Source organism: Solanum stenotomum, chromosome 2 (assembly GCF_019186545.1).
Source record: "Solanum stenotomum isolate F172 chromosome 2, ASM1918654v1, whole genome shotgun sequence".
Classification (NCBI taxonomy): domain Eukaryota; kingdom Viridiplantae; phylum Streptophyta; class Magnoliopsida; order Solanales; family Solanaceae; genus Solanum; species Solanum stenotomum.
Window position 1 is genome coordinate 69,217,751 of NC_064283.1, and position 18,227 is coordinate 69,235,977.

The 18,227-nt window shown below is 34.1% G+C and overlaps 2 protein-coding genes and 1 pseudogene across 2 annotated transcripts in view; 1 reads left to right on the forward strand and 2 right to left on the reverse strand.

The window, feature by feature from the left end:
- LOC125856247 (uncharacterized) overlaps positions 1-8,238 on the forward strand; it is a 13,934-nt pseudogene extending 5,696 nt beyond the window's left edge.
- LOC125855511 (zeatin O-glucosyltransferase-like) overlaps positions 1-18,227 on the reverse strand; it is a 151,539-nt gene that overhangs the window by 35,269 nt on the left and 98,043 nt on the right. The gene's annotated exons all lie outside the window — the stretch shown is intronic.
- LOC125855513 (zeatin O-glucosyltransferase-like) lies at positions 9,934-11,127 on the reverse strand. Its single transcript, XM_049535245.1, has one exon. It carries the CDS (start codon positions 11,070-11,072, stop codon positions 9,987-9,989), a length of 1,086 nt encoding a protein of 361 aa, XP_049391202.1. The 5' UTR covers positions 11,073-11,127; the 3' UTR covers positions 9,934-9,986.

Below are 18,227 nucleotides of genomic sequence, written 5' to 3' on the forward strand. Positions count from 1 at the left end.
TTAAGCCAAAACTCACACTTAGAGAACTTGGCATACAACTCCTTGTCTTTCAAAGTCTGAAGAACTGTTCTGAGATGACTAGCATGATCTTCTTCATTCCTTGAATAAACTAGTATATCATCAATAAAGACAATAACAAACATATCTAAATAAGGTTTGAAGACTCTATTCATCAAATCCATGAAAGCTGCCGGTGCATTAGTCAAACCAAAGGACATGACCAAAAACTCATAATGACCATACCTGGTTCTGAAAGCTGTTTTTGGGATATCACATTCCCTTACCCTTAACTGATGATAGCCTGATCGAAGGTCAATCTTTGAAAAACAAGTGGCACCCTGAAGCTGATCGAAAAGGTCATCAATCCTCGGAAGAGGGTACTTGTTCTTGATGGTAACCTTATTCAACTGGCGGTAGTCTATACACATTCTAAGGGAACCATCTTTCTTTCTCACAAACAAACTGGAGCGCCCCAACGCGAGACACTTGGTCGAATGAAACCCTTATCTAGGAGATCCTTCAACTGCTCTCTCAACTCTTTCAACTCTGCTGGTGCCATTCTATATGGAGGAATAGAGATAGGACGAGTATTTGGAATAAGATCTATGCTGAAATCTATTTCTCTCTCAGGAGGAATTCCGGGTAGATCATCAGGAAAAACTTCTGGAAACTCTCTTACTATAGGAACTGACTGGAAATGAGGTATCTCAACACTAGAGTCATGAACTCGGACTAAGTGATAGATACAACCCTTCGAAACTAACTTTCTTGCCTTAAGGTACGAAATAAAACGACCCTTAGGCACTGCTGAACTGCTACTCCACTCTATGCCTGGCTCATTCGAAAACTGAAACTTGACTGCTCGAGTTCTACAATCTATCGATGCATAACAAGCATGAAGCCAATCCATACCTAGAATGACATCAAAATCTACCATGTCTAACTCAAACAAATCAACCATGGTGCTCTTGTGATTGATAGAAACAGGACAATCACGATAAACTCTTTTCGCTAGAATAGACTCCCCAATAGGTGTAGAAACACAAATGGGTTCACAAAGTCTTTCAGGAAGAACCTCAAACTGATTTGCAACATAGAGAGTTACAAAAGATAAACTCGCTCCTGGGTCTACAAAGCATACACATCAAAAGCAAAGACTTTGATCATACCAGTGACAACATTCGGAGAATTCTCTTGCTCATGGCGACTGGTGATAGCATAAAGGCGGTTTGCTCCTCCACCTACACTAGAAGTAGCTCCTCTAGGTGCCGTCCGGTCTGGTGGAACAACTGAAGAAGACTGTGCTTTATTGCCTCCATTACCCTGCCTATTCTTTGGACACTCTCGCATGAAATGCCCATTCTGACCACACTTGAAACAACCAAGGGAGCCCTCTCGACAAATACCTGAGTGGTTCCTACCACATTTGGCGCAAACCGGAGGCTTACTACTCCCTTGCGCCACACTACCCGAAGATTGTGCTGGTCTAGCCCTGAAGTCCTTCGAATTCTGAACATTAAATTCACCTCTGTATCTGGGTGCAGGTGCTCTAGCAAATGATGGAGCAGGTCCCTGTTGCCTTTGCTGAAAGGAGGAACGGTTTGAATTTCCTCTCTGCTGCCGGACTCGTTCCCGATCTTAGCTTTCTTGCTTTTGAACTCTTCTCTGTCCCTCAGCTTTTCTTCCTCAACCTGCTGCACATAAACCATCAACCTTGATATGTCCATGTCCCCGATAAGCATTGCAGCCCTACCTTCCTTGCTCGACAACCAAAACAGCCCCGCAACAAACAAGCTCATTCTATTCGTCATGTTCGCAACCATCTCCGGAGTATAGCGGGATAATTGTGTGAACTTCAAAATGTACTCATGAACACTCAAGGACTCCTGCTTAAGTGTAAGAAACTCACGTACCTTGGCCTCTCTCAATTCTCAAGGAAAGAAATGCCCCAAGAAAGCTTCCTCGAAATAGGCCCAACTCGCAGGTGGTGCATTCTCAGCTCTGCCCCCTTTCCACTGGTCGAACCAAGTTCTAGCAACATCCTTCAATTGATAAGCAGCTAGTTCAACTCGCTCAATATATGCCACATGCATCACATCAAAAATCTTCTTCAACTCCTCAATGAAATCCTCTGGATCCTCAGTAGTGCTCGAACCCATGAAACTCGGAGGATTCATCCCCAAGAACTCACGAATCCTTGAAGTGTCAGCTCCTTCCTGTCGAGCTCCCCTTTACCAATTTGATTAGTCATAGCTTGACTCAGAATTCTAATTGCCTCTCTGAACTCCGCATTAGAAACTTCCCCTTGATCTTGCACTCCCGGGGCATAAGGTAACTCTTGCTCATCAACATAACGTCTAAGAAGACGCCCTCTACCAACTCTTCGTGGAGGCATGACTATCTGAAACACGCGCAAGCGTGAATTAGAAGGAAATTCTTTAGAGATCAACTCTAACGCATGCAATGAGTGTGAAAGAAATGAGAAATCTTCCTAAATGTTGCAGCCTCCCAATTATAGATATGGCGCGCTTCACACCGATAACTAGGACTCTACAGACACAGCTTCATAGACTCCCTAGGACTCTTGAACTCTTGGCTCTGATACAAAGTTTGTCACGCCCCGAGCCTACACCCTGGGTGGGACCGGCACCCGGAGACCATTTCTGGCCCCAAGCGAACCCTTGGCCTGGCTTTCTTAACTCAGCGGAAACCTCAACAGAATAACTCGATGCAATGCAATATTATAAAACAACTTAACTTATAAATTATGGTCATAAAGGCAACTCGAATCTCAAAATAGAATTTTTACATATGTATATAGATAAGAGACTCAAAACTAACTGACTGACTGTTTGTCTATGAAGCCTCTAAAATACTGAGATGGATGTTGGGACAGACCCCGCAACATCCTAATAAAACAAAAACTAAGAACACAAAATAATTGAGTCCTCCGAAATGCAGGGAGGCTCACCACTGACTCTGGAGTGCTCAGCTGGATCAACGACGTGCAGGATGCTGATCCGGGGTACCTGAATCTGCATCATCAAACGATGCAGGCCAACTGGCATCAGTACATGGAATGTACGAGTATGCGAGCTGGAAACTAAGCAACAAAGGCTAGAAGGAAATCTGGAAGAAACTGAACAGCTTACCTAGCTCAACTCAACTCAACCTGACTGACTTCTTTCAATATAAGGCAATTTAAAACAAATACGATATAAAGAAAGACTGTTTAAAACATGCTATAAACTCTGTGTGTATACAAAGATACAATAAGCCTGAAAAGTATATAGAAATACAATGAACTGATGTATATAAAAATACAATAATCTCTGCATATGAAAATACAATAACTGTTGTGGGAGCTTCTCGAACCGACAATCATCACATAAGAGCTATAGTGATGATACAACGATCGACCTCACGCTGCCAGAGCATCTTATACCCGGCCAAAGGTATAAGACCTGAACTGCCTAATGGATCCACTAGTCTAATATGAAAATGATTCATCTAAAAAGTATGATCCTTTTCTTCCCATGGTGGCTAACATGGTTCTATGGGGGCTGTGGGTTCTTTGAACGCTCCCCCAATTCGGTGCTCGATACTACTCCCAAAAATGTACTGGCTCTTATGTTTTTAAAACATATTTATTCCTGCTGATATGAGATGATTACTCAAAAACTAGCCCGAAGGCCCCTTTGGAAATCTCAGTTTCCAACCTTATTCAAATGTAAAGACATTTCTTTAAGACTTCTTTGGGAATACATAGTTCCCTTATAACTTTGAGAAACGAACTCAACTTTAAACTCATGACTTAACTTGAAACTGAGACTCTTACTCGACTTGAAACTTGAGACTCTTACTTGGCTTGAAACTCTATACTTTTTTTTCTTGACTTCTGACTTCACTTGACTTGGAACTATCTTTCCTTGAATCGGAATTATGAATTCAAGGTGTTCGATCACATGTTATAGAGGGATTCTTAAACGGTTAGACGTACTTTGGTGTGTCGGAAACAACTGTAAAACATAGGTATAATACTTTGGAACATGAATAAGAAAGTGAGAAAAGAAATGGGGAAATTTGGCTGAGACTTCAGATTTCTGGTGACACAGATGACACTTACGGACGCTATCGACGGACCGTAGATGGACTTACGGTCCATCCTGCAGGTCCGTAGATCGCGACAGAGACTTCCCCAGAATTCATTTTAAAAAAATGACTGAGTGTTGACCTACGGTTCGGACTTACGGTCCGTAGGTCAGGTTACGAACCGTAGGTCGTGCCCGTAGATCGATGCCCCACAAACCCAACTTCTGTCCCGATTGACGGTTGACCAGTACGGACCGTCAATCGATCTACGGTCCGTAGGTCACGCCCGTAGATGGGGAACGATAGCCAAAATTTGCTGAGAATTGATGGTGAATCAACTTCAAAAGGGTCATAACTCTTAGAATCATAATTCCCTCAACATACAATGGGTTTCAACTTAAATACACAACCCAATCATGTCTCACAACGGACAATAACTTCAACAACAACTAACAACTTCAACAACTAATTCCAATCTTTTCTCAAATCATAGAATAAACTTGGTGTGTGTGAGGGAAAGGATCAACCCACACAAAAACTCACATACCTTGATAGGGATCACCCCCGACGAACATCCACAATGATCTTGACTAATCTTATGATCTCCTCTTCCTTCTCCTCTTCTTCTTCTTCTTCTTCTTCTCCTTCTTCCCTTCTTCACTCTCAAGAACCCTAACTCTTTCTCTTTCAAAAATGGGACAAAATGATCCAAAGATCAGCCTAATACAACAATGTAATCTCAAAAGAAATAATTTGTGAAAAGACCAAAATGCCCTTAAATTTTCGGACGGATTTCCCTTCCAACTGCCCAACTTCTAAAGGGCATAACTCCCTCATACGAACTCGGAATCGAGTAAACTCAGTGGCGTTGGAAAGATCGTTCCAAGGGATTTCTAAACATAATTGGAACTACTCCTGGATCATCCTGAGCTAGGAGTTATGACTGCTCAAAGTTGGCCAAAAACTCACTGATTTCTACACTTAGCCAAATTTCCAGATTTTTAAATGGGAAAAGGGACGAATTTACCCCGGAACTTTAATAAATGGTATGCCTATGCCCTCCGTTATACTTTGCGTCCACATAAGCCCCTGCCGTTCAATTATCGGTACACATATGCCCCTCTCACTAACGTCCCCTCATTTTGGACACGTGTCTTAATCTTAATCAATTACCATTTTAACCATTCTTTTTAACCCATATACTAAAAACCCGCCCCATAAACCCAATACCTACCCAACCTCTTTTGCTGCCAACCTCTCCATTATTTTGAATCAAATTAGAATGCTCCGCATGAACAACAAAATGCAACTACATAGACCCTAATACAGATGCCATAGAAGGAAACCCCCAAACAGGGAATGTTGCTCATGAAGTTAGATAGAAAATTATAAAAGAAAAAATAGGTAGGTAGCTAGCTCACCATCTGATCTCTGTTTTCGAGTACGTGGACGGGGCTGGAACTGGACAGGGATATAGAGATTTGGGGCAACTCTTTCTCTTAAACTGCACCTTTTACCAGAAAGTTCATTAACAGACCCAACTTTCCTCTTATCATCTTGCATGTAACTATCATCAACACTGATTCTTTTGCACAAAATTTTTGTAAACCCAGGTGGAATTTCTATTGTTTTTGACATTGATATTGTTGATTAGCTTCCTTCTACTGCTTAAAAGGGGATCTTTAAATACATGAAAAATTAGCTCAATTTTGAAGAGGAAGAAGTTCAAGAGAGATTAAAAATGGTGGAAAAATGGAGCTAATGATTAAAAAAAAAAAAGGTTAATGGTGGAATTTTCTTATAGTAAAATTAGCTCAATTGGGTTTATGGGACGGATTTTTAGTATATGGGTTAAAAAGAATGGTCAAACGGGTAATTGATTAGGATTAAGACACGTGTCCAAAATGAGGGGGCCGTTAGTGAGAGGACATGTGTGTACCGATAATTGGACGACAGGGGCTTATGTGGACGCAAAGTATAACGGAGGGCATAGGCGTACCATTTATTAAAGTTCGGGGGTAAATTCGTCCCTTTACCCTTTTTAAATTTTTCCAAAAATGACTATTTCCAAATTTCAAGCTCCTTCAAAGCCACTTCAAATTGTCGGATGTTACAGAAGGTGAAGGTATTGAGTTAACTTTAATGCTAAATTGACTTTCAAATCACATCTTCATTAATGTTAAGACAAAATATACAATTTTACATGTGAGTTTAGGACAAATTTGAAGTTGGTAGAGGCAGGCAAGAAAGTGTGTTGCAAGCTTTTGCAATTAGCACAACACAAAGGCTCTTTAGAGCATGGAAGACTCGATTACACAAGGAATACCTGCTCTATAACACTGATGAGGAAAGACTGTCCTATCGTCCAAAAAGTGTTTCACCCGTGGATTGGGAATATCTGGTTTCATATTTTGGAAGTACAAAATTTAAGGTAACTTGATAAAATAATGTCTGATGAATTACTAATTAAACACTATCTCTTATTCTATTATATTTATTGCAGTCTGTAAGTGCAAAAAATAAATCAAACAGGGAAAAACAAACAACTAAGCATTCGTGTGGCTCTAAATCCTTTGCAGAAGTTGAAGAATCCACGGTAAAATTCTGTTAACCCTATTTTCATTGTCATAATGTTTAAGTAATGCTATTTTTTAAATATAATTTCACTACAGAAAGATCCCCAAACTGGAAAAAAGGTGACAGCGGATATAGTTTGGGAGCTCCAACATACACGTAAGAATGATAAAGGAGAATTGTTATGGTCGGATCCACAATCACAAGAAGTTCATGTAATTTTCATTCATCATTACCTTTATTATATTTATATATGTTATCTATTATTGTAAATAATTACACATAATCGCAGGGCCGTATTCAAGCTCTTGTTACTGATCAACAACAACTCGAAGAAAGTACGAATCCAATGACTGGAAATGAGATTTTAGCCACTGTACTTGGAGAGAGAACAGGCTACGTTCGCGGAAAAGGCTATGGAAAGAGGCCTCCTAGAAAGAACCACATGCAACAAGCAGATGTAGAAGCTAATGTGTCTTCTGCTATGACAAACGTTCGGCAAGAGATGCAAGCTGAGATGGATCATAAATTACCAGAAGAACGAGAAAAAATTCGTGAAGAAATGCATAGAATATTCCAAGAGCAGATGAGAGAAGAAGTGGACAAAAGAATAAAAGAACAAATGGCTGATATAATGTCTAGAATGCAACAGGTGATGAATTATTAACTTTATACATTTTTTTTTTATTTTTTATCTACACTTTTTGACTCCATTGAGGAAATGAGAGTGATTTACTTCTTCATATCAATAACTCTTACAAATGGTGGTCTGACTTCTTAAAATGTCTTATGTTTCATAACTTCTTCATATTAATAACTATGAAAAGAATTTTTTGAGAATTCCTGTAGGAGCTCATTACATGTTAAGCCGTTAGTTGCATAAGAATGTGTTGATAACAACTCAAAACAGAAAGCACACACAAAGAAAGACACGAGAAAAGAATAGAATATAAATAGCTTGACTTCTAACCACAACATCTTAGACAATCAGTATTTAAGAGAAGCTAGCTGACAAATTCATTTTCCTAAACCTTTCTTTTTATGTTGTACAAATTTATGATTAAATTGATTCTTTGCCTTTGCATATTATTGGACTACTGAATATTGATAGATGAAATCTTAATCTTTTCTGCTCAAGAAAAAAAGATCAAAATTGATAGTTTATGATTTACCTTAGGCCTATCTCATTAGCTTTACTTGACACCTTCTTTTGCAACCAATTTTTTTTTTTGAGCAGTAACTAATTACTTCTTGTTTAATACTCAATTATAATATAGGGCTGGATCTAGTTTATTTTTTGGTAGCAGTAACTAGTGGAGCTATGTTCTAATAAACATTCCAACAAAATGTAATTATATGAACTCTTCATGACTTTGAGTAACAACTAATGATCAAATAGGTTTGGCTTTGACTTTTGGAGATATTATTTTTCATGAATCTGATGTTGGTTTGCTATTAAATAATTAAAAGAAATGAGGGAAGCTTTATATTATTATTTTCTTATTTTAATATAAACCAGCAGTATGTTATTGAAGTAATTTTTTTTTTTAATTTCAGGGACAAGCTGCTTAGCAGGAGAATGATTGGGAAGGAGTCTAAAGTTATTTTGTGATACTCTTAGAAGTTATTTTGTGATTCTCTTAGAAGTTACTTTGTGATTCTCTTTTTGTGTATTTAAAATGATAAAATATTATGATGAGACTTATATACAATGGTCCTTATGAATTATGTAGTGATGTCTATATTTTATGACTTTTATTAATGAAAAGTTCATAACTTTTGAGATATGATTGAACTAGTGTGGTTGGTCAACTATGACAAAAATTAGCATTGTGGTACAATTAGTTATTGGGTAACTATTATGAAAATATTTTTGATTAAAAAAAAATTGAAGTAGATATTAGTGGCGACAATAGTTGCCACAAAAACTATGTATGCATAATACATGTACATATTAGTGACAATGTATTGTCGCCACTAAAGGAATTATTTGTGGCGACAAGAACTGCCACCATAAAATCAAACTTTTGTGGCGATGACCTACGACACTAATGCATGTCGGTAGCGATAATGGTCGCCACCAAACATTTTGTTTTTGTGGCGACCCTTTTTTTGGTGAGATTTCTGGGTGTTTTCATGGCAACTTTAATATCTTTTGTGGCGACTTTTCTCGCAGCAACAAGTTATTTGTTGCACGATATCGCAGCGAACTTTCATAGTCGCGACGAAAGGGTATCAGCCACTGAGTTTTTCTTTACGACCTTTGAGTCACAGCAAAAGGTCATTTCGTGGCGATCTTAGTCGCCACTAAATAGCTTATTTCATGTAGTGCGATAACGTGTTGTAAAACTTAAGGACAAAAGAACAATATAAAGAGGAAGAGAAGAAGACTATAAGACAAGAGGAACAATATAAACTAACATTCTTTCTTTCAAGTGTATTCAACATTATTCTCAACACCACTATTTATAGGATTACATTGAGGAATACCAAAGGGTGTCATAAACATTACATTAAACCTTGAGAATTATTATCCATTAAGGCGAAATAAACCTAGGAGTTATGGTCATCCAATTAACCATATTATCAACAACATTACTACCAATAAAGGATGACATTAACCTAGGAGTTATGGTCATCCATTTGACCACATTATCAACAACATTACTACTCATAAAGGAGGGAAATTAACCAAGGAGTTATGGTCATCCATTTAACCACCAAAATGATTTACAACAAGGAGTATTATTTTTGAATTATTGGATCTAGGTTATACAACATACTACTACGAAGATTTGGAGACGTGGCAAAAAAAAATATGTGGTGCACATGTTTTGGAGTTTTGCATGAATGATCACATGAAAAGACTAAAAGCTTATTTTAGCAAAATATCTCATTTAAAAAGTTGATTGACTAAAAGCTTATTTTAGCAATCTTGTGATACAATATTGTACATTAATAAGCAATTGCAGTTTGTCTTTGCAGCCACTGGAGAGATTTTAGAAAAGATATGCAGTGATTGAATATCTATTTGCTTGCAGTTATATAGTTGTTATTTCTAAATTTTAAAAAAATATATATAGTTGTTATTTCTATCGTCTCATATGCTAGCTAAAAGAAATATAGTCTGAGCCAAGAAGCTGAGAAAAAATTTCAGATACAGAACATTCAAAGATCAAAGAAATATAAGGTAGCATATATATATATATATTAGTCTGAGCCAAGATGCTGATAAATAACAAGTTACAAGAAAATAGTAAAGTAACCAAACTGCTTGAAAAGTGAAATTCAAAGAAGAAAGAGCTAGAAAGAAACCAAGTCTATCTTGTGATATGCGCGATGAAAGAATCCAACTCTATTTGAGAAGCACCCCCTTTCTCTGTGGACTGTCTTACAGCTTCTCCCAATTCTTCTGCTCTTTTTCTGATCAGGTCACCTTCTTCTGATGCCATCAACTTCCTCACGACATTCTCAATAGTGGATGCACTTACTACCTCCTCGCGTTTCCCCCAATCCCTAACAAGCAGGCCTAATTTCAATATTTCCGTCACCAAGAAACCATTTATTGGTTGATCAGTGTGCATAGGCCAAGCAGCTATAGACACTCCCATAGTAATACTCTCTAAGCAAGAGTTCCAATCACAATGACTCATGAACCCGCCTGTAGACGAATGAGCCAATATTTCTGATTGTGGTGTCCATTCTCTTACCACTAACCCGACCTCTTTTACTCTTTCCTCAAATCCTTCAGGCAAATCAACTTTTCTATCCTCCCCTTTAAATATATCTCCTCTATCGGCATCTCTCAGCACCCATATAAACCTCTGTTTACTCTGCTCTAATCCCATCGCGAGCTCCTTGATTTGTCTATCAGAAAATGAATTTATTGTTCCAAAAGATACATAAAGAACTGATCTTGGAGTCTGTTTGGTCAGCCACTCCAAACATGTATTCTCCCTATTCGAGTTATAATCGAGTTTAGTAGGCAGAATAGGTCCAATTGTCCATTGTTTCTTGTTTAGACTAATTTCTGCTTGTTCCATCAAATCAATATACTTGCTTTCAATTACTTTACTTGTATTATGGATATCACCTGATCTAATATCCATAAATGGATGTTGAGAATCTGATAAGTCCATAGCTTCATCTGTTGTAACTCCTTCAAAGGAGTATAGCTTTTTAAGCAATTCTTCTTCTTCATGTTGGCCAGAAATCTTTAAAATTAAGCACATCATAATATAGCAAGAGAAAACTGAAATGCAGTTAAATATATAGGATTCAGCATTGGGCAAAGAAGAAACATCTTGTACATTATAAGACATCATAGGTTCATGAACAACAACGACTCGTCTTACTTTTGATGAAATATCGCGTATGAAAGAAGCAATGGGATCGCGAAGAAGCATAGAAACATCCCATACTGTCTCAAGATTTGATGAGGCAATTAGTTCAGGATTTGGAAGGTCATGGAAGTGAATTTTGGCTATGTTTGAAGGATTTAACGCCTTAGCTCGAATCCTGGCTTGATGATTATGTGTTGCCAAACCAACATAATAGATAGGAAGATGATAGGAGGAGATTAAACATGAAAGTTGGAGAAGTTGGTTAAGATGGCCTTGAGATGGAAATGGCACCATAACTATAGCTACTTCATCTTGTTTCAGTTTGCTAAATTCATGGTTTTCTACTTGTGTCATGGCTAGAAGCAGGGCTTTCAATAGGTGAACAACTTTGAAGTTTATTCTATCTTTTATGAAAGATGTTGTTGAAGTGAGTGTGTATATATATACTAGTGGTTAAAGGCGTCGTAAAATTCTTTGAGGTTGTGTGTTCAAGTCCTACCAGCTTCATAATTATATTCATTTCTTACTACAATCATCGACACCCTTAATAATAATTCTGGGTCTGCTATCGTGTGTATGTATGTAAGAGGTTGTCCCAATTTATGTGGCGTTTTTTATTTTTCGAGAGAAAATTTGCGTTTTTCGAAATTTTTGAAATGAAATTTATATATTTGTAAATTACGTAAAAAGTACTATAAGTCACAATAATTGACAAATTAAAATAATTAAAAGATAAATGAAAAATCTACCGTCAAAGATAGACTTGTTTGAATCTCAAAATTCGAAAAGTGTCACGTAAATTAAGACGAAAGGAGAAAGGAGTATTATTTTTGAATGATTGGATTTAAGGTTATACAACATACATATGGCTACAAAGATTTGGAGATGTGGCAAAAAAAAATATGTGGTGCACATGCTTTGGAGTTCTGCATGAATGTTCACATGAAAAGACTAAAAACTTGTTTTAGCAAAATATCTCATTTTAAAAGTTGATTGACTTATTTGTCCTTTTTAAGTTCAAAATTTTCCTCCATATGAAAAATTACTACAAGATATAAATGTAATTTTATATTACGATTAAACATAACATTTTTCTATTAGGACTAAATTCATTGCAGAATACATATTATCCTACTAATAATAGGATCATAACATTAAATCTATTTCAAGCAAATTAAAAATAGGAAATTGCTACACGTTTAATATTTATTTCAATCAATTTTCACACACCTCATTGATAAATGGCTGATAAACAGAGGCGTATTCAGGATTTATAGATAATGGAGGCACTTTACAAAAAGGTGAATGTAAGACATAAATTGCGCTTTTCGAATTTTTTGAAATGAAATTTATATATTTGTAAATTAAGTAAAAAGTACTATAAGTCACAATAATTGATAAATTAAAATAATTAAAAGATAAATAAAAAATTTACGATAAAAAATAAACTTATTTGAATCTTGAAATTCAAAAAGTCTCACTTAAATTAAAAAGGAAGGAGTATTATTTTTGAATTATTGGATCTAGGTTATACAACATACTCCGTACTACTACAAAGATTTGGAGACGCGGCAAAAAAAAAAATATGTGGTGCACATGTTTTGGAGTTTTGCATGAATACTTTTATAAAAAAAAAAATTCTTAAAATTTTTTGTCAACCTTACAAATTTATTTGAATACTTTTATAAAAAAAAAATTCTTAAAATTTTCAAATAATTTACTTAGAAATTTTAAAAACTACCGGGTAATAATTGTACACAGAGATTTTTTCATTGAATTTTATTTAGTAAAAATATATAAAGGAATTAGATTTTTTATTTTTTTTATAATCTTCACAAATTCTCATGTAATTTATATATTTGTTTTGTAGAGACATAAGTTTGATGAATTAAATAGGTCTATTATTTTTTAAAATGATGATTTAATGACATGACGTATCAACTAGAATAGAAGGAGACTTTTGAGGTATTTAGTATTATTTTTTGGATAAAAAATATAATATTATTCACTTTCTATTTTTTTTTTTTTAAAATATTGTAAGCATGAATTTCAAAATACACAATTAATATTATTGTAATAGTTAATTGACCTTTAATATTATTGATTCATTATACAATTTATGATTAACTGATGTAAGTTAGCATTCATGCGTGATTTGTATATCAATTTTTTTTTGAATGTATATGTTTATAAGTATTCAAAATTAATGATATTATAATACGTTTTAAAAACCTATTCTTCATAACATAAAAAAATAAAAAGTTTAATTATGATAAAATATTCTTAAGTATGAAAATTTATTCTTAATAAACTAATGTAACTTTTAAAAAAACAATATGATCATGGATTATTTTAGTTAAATGAGTTTAATGAATTAAATAGGTCTACTATTAGAAAAAGACTTTAATGACATGTCATGCCAAATAGGAGAGAGTGGGGCTTTTGGAGTGTCAAGTATATTTGGAGGAAAATAGTGATAGTTGAGTGATATTTTGGTCTTAAATGAAGCATAAATGATATTTCAAGACAATTCTCTAAATTTGGGTGACCATTTAGGAAATTGACTCCATGAAAAGACTAAAACCTTATTTTAGTAAAATATCTCATTTAAAAAGTTGATTGACTTATTTGTCCTTTTTAAGTTCAAAATTTTCATATGAAAAATTACTATCAGATATAAATGTAATTTTATATTACGATTAAACAAAACATTTTTCTATTAGGACTAAATTCATTGCAGAATACATATTATCCTACTAATAATAGGATCATAACATTAAATCTATTTCAAGCAAATTAAAAATAGGAAATTGCTACACATTTAATATTTATTTCAATCAGTACATAATTTATAATCTGGTGGCACGTCAATTCTACTTTATTATTATTTTGGATTTGTATAAAGCTGTTTGTGGGGACATTGTCACATGGACTAGTAAAGCTAACACAAGGCCAAATACATATGCAGACCCATAAACTTGTTCCTAAATTTCATTTTGACACTCCAACTCAACCTTGTTCCATTTTAACCCTTTAACTCCAATTTTTATGTTCCATTTTGACACTTCTAAGTAATGTGGCAGAGAGTGTGCATCACACATTCTCTAAAAGAGTGCAAGACAAAAAAAGTATTTAAAATAATAATAATAATAGATTACCCTTCAACTCTATTTCTTTTATGTACCATTTAACACAAAATACTAATTTTATGATTTCTTTATTTCTATTTATGTTATTCAACTGCAATTTGCATTTTAAAAATCGCCGATCATCCGTTAATTATTGTAAAAAATTAAAACTGACTGATTATCATTGTTTTTTTATATAAAAAAAGTAACAATTTCTTTTCAAAAGTTTTCCTATATTTTGCGTGAAAAATAACCGACGAAAGTGCGTCGATTTTTTTTCTTAAAAAAATCAATGACAACCCAACGAAATCTATCGAGTTTCAACATTTTTTTGTAGTGTTATTAATTAGCAATGAACATGAGTTTTTTTTTACTTGTATTTAGTTGAATGAAAAATTAGAAAGCTGATATTTGAGTTAGTCCAAATAGACTAGATATGGAAAAAAAAATATGTGATGTTATTTAAATTAACTAATTGTTTTTTTTTAAAAAAAACCAACACACTTTCACCGATTATTTTTTCACACAATAATGTACAGAAACTCTAAAAAATATATATTTTAGAAAAAAGATGTTCATCCATTATTTTTTATCACAATAATGGCATGTTAAGTACACACACCCCACTTTGTTGATTCTTTGGAAAGAAGTGCCAAAATGGAACATAAAAATTAGAGTTGAAGGGGTAAAATGGAACAAAGTTGAGTTGGAGTGCCAAAATAAAATTTAGGGACAAGTTTAAGGGTCTGCATATGTGTTTGACCTTCTAATTATGTTTTATTTTATTTTTATTATATATAGTATTAAATTAAAATTGATATAGAAACGCGCAATCTCTATATTAAATCAAAATAATTATGAATAAGAAAATATTACTAAAAAATAAAACCAGACAATTAATACGAAAATCAACACACAAGAATAATTTTAAAAAAATTGTAACAACGACATATGGTAACAAATATCAAAGAGCAAGACACTACATGAATAACACTAATACTACTACATACATGCATGGTGCTTTGGACTATCACCAAGCCTAATCTCATGTTGAAAATTAAGCGCAGAAAAGTCAATTTACAGAGGTTATGACTTAATCTGGTACGTCCATCAAGTAACCAATGTACGAACGAGATCTATTCCTTATCAGAGGCGTATTCAGGATTTATAGATAATGGGTGCACTATTACAAAAGGTGGATCTAAGACATAAATTTGATCGGTTAGATTCTTTTTACTGAAAACCAATAAAATTTTAAAATCATAGGTCCAAAATTAACTTTTATTTATCCAAACCAGTTACAAAATCTTAGAAAGAAAACTAAAACAAGATAGATAAAAGATTCAAAATTCTAACCTCACCTAGAGAGGTGCACCCAATCATCATCGTACTACATTATATGATACTTCGAGTCTGAGTTCACACATCTATATTTAAATATTTTAAAAAATTATAACACTGCGATATACGATTTCGAAAGGGGACCATGGGTTCACGTGAACCCGATGACCCCCTCCTGTATACGCCCATGTTCCTTATCAAGTATTATTTATGGTATTACTTGGATTACAAGTAAACTTGGGCCATAAGTAAGAAATAATTAATAGTAACTAACAATAATTCTTACAATACATGCATGGTGCTTTGGACTATCACCCAGCCTAATCTCATGTTGAAAATTAAGCGCAAAAATGTCAACTACAGTAAAATCTCACTAAATTAATACTCAGTTAATTAATAATCTCTCTAAGCTATTAATTTCCTCTGATCTCGACTTGGGGCAATGGAAAAAATCACTCATTTCGATAAGATAATAAGATAATAAATTTTTTAGAAGATCCCTATATAAATATATAGTCCCATTAATATTATAAATTAATAATTCTTTAAAAGTACAAATATATCTAAGAAAATTCAGTGAAATATGATTCTATTTTGTTATGTTTTTTGTTAAAGTTTAAATCTTGTTGAAACTCATCTCTAACTTTTCTTATTGCATCCAAAAATTTTGGTGTTGTCTTTTCTAATTATACCATAAAATTGTGAAGAGTTCTAGATGCAAATGTTTCCTTACGCGTAAATGGGTTGCAAAGATATTGTATCATCTTCAATTTTATCGTCAACATTGTTTTTCCAATGATATCAATAATTTGTTCTAAGATCTGGACCTCTGGACATGTAACGCCCATTTTATTGCAGTAACCGAGATCTTTAATCATGACCTCAAGTTCATGAATGACGTTTCCACAAGTGGATTCTTTCAAATTCTTTGAGATTTCATCCCTGAACAATTTTTTCGGTGTCGACACACTATTTAAATTAATAAATATTAATTTGTCGATCAAATAGTATCTCTACAAAATAATAATAATATTGCATGGTCCCGCCTATATTAATTTAGAGAGGTTTTACTGTACCTGCTAACATTTTACCCCAATCTGCAATCTTTGTACTCTATTATCTAAGGTCATATCCTTAGTCAGGGGCGTATCTATAGGTGGTGACGTGGGTTCACATGAACTCATGCTCCCCTCTCTAGATCATATATAGTAGTGTTATCTTTTTTAAAAAAATATTTAAATTTAACTGTGAGAAGCCACGTTCAAAGTATCATATATATAATACTACGATGATGAGTGGGTCACTAATAAAAAACTGCCAAAAAGAGACGGAAAAAAGCAACGGGCTACGTCGTTTTTTTGGCCAAAAGCAATGCAGTCAATCTTATCGCTTTTTGCCTCGATGATTTTCCAAAAGAGATGGACTGCGTCGCCAAAAAGCTACGGACTGCGTCACTTTTGTTTTTTTAAAAAAACATTTTTTTTTGAAGAATGCGACGCCGTCCGTCGCTTTTTGTATTTTTAATTTTTTTTACTTTTAAAAAAGAGACGAAGTCCGTCGCTTTTTTGGAATTTTTTTTTTTGAAAAATCCAAAAAGGCAACGAACTAAAGGACCCTGCTCGTCGCTTTTCTGGGTTTAAAAAAAATAAAATTAAAAAAAGCGAGGGAATAAAGGACCCTGTCCTTCGCTTTTATGGGTTTTTTAAAAAATAAAATCCAGAAAAGCGACGGACAAAACCACCCTGTCCGTCGCTTTTTCTGCAATTTTTTTGACAACAGAAGCTGCCAGTTTCTGCTGCCAACCTGCAAAAGTAATTCAATTCAATTCAATTCAGTTCAACCCCAATCAAACACAAAACATTATAAAGAAGCTACACAAAATATAAAACAACAAACTTAAATTAACATTCAAAAATATCTAAATCACTATTTAAAGACTTATAAAGTCTTTCAAAATTACAAATAGTTCATAAAGACTATATTTTATCAATCTTTCTAAAGTTCAACTTAGTAATTAGTTCATAAATTCTATAAATCAAGATTTCTAAAGTTCACAACCTAAAGTTTAAAATCCTACAATAATTCAAGATTTCTAAAGTTCACAACTTAAAGTTCAAAAATCCCACAATACCCTTAATAACAATTCTGGGTCTGCTGCTATGTGTATGTATGTAAGAGACTAAGAGGATAGGCTACCAAACGTAGTACTCCCTTTGTCCAGGCGCTTTTCAATTTTTGAGAGTCAAGCAGTTTTCATTTGACCAGAAATTTGCTCATGAAATCTTCAATTTTTTTTTGTATATTTGTAAACTACGTAAAAAGTACTATAAGTAACAATAATGGAAAATTCAAAATAGTTAAAAGATAAATAAAAAATTTACGATTAAAGATAGACTTGTTTGAATCTCGAAATTCAAAAAGTGTCACATAAATTAAAACGAAAGGATTGTTGTAAAACTTAAGGACAAAAGAACAATATAAAGAGGAAGAGAAGAAATCTATAAGACAAGAGGAACAATATAAACTAACACTCTTTCTTTCAAGTGTATTCAACATTATTCTCAACACCACTATTTATAGGATTACATTGAGAAATACCAAAGGGTGTCATAAACATTACATTAAACCTTGAGAATTACTATCCATTAAGGAGGAAATAAACCTAGGAGTTATGGTCATCCAATTAACCATATTATCAACAACATTACTACCAATAGAGGATGAAATTAACCTAGGAGTTATGGTCATC

What these genes read in the sequence shown, in the direction of transcription:
- LOC125855513 (XM_049535245.1), bottom strand. Translation starts at nt 11,072, where the DNA reads ATGCTTCTTCGCGATCCCATTGCTTCTTTCATACGCGATATTTCATCA.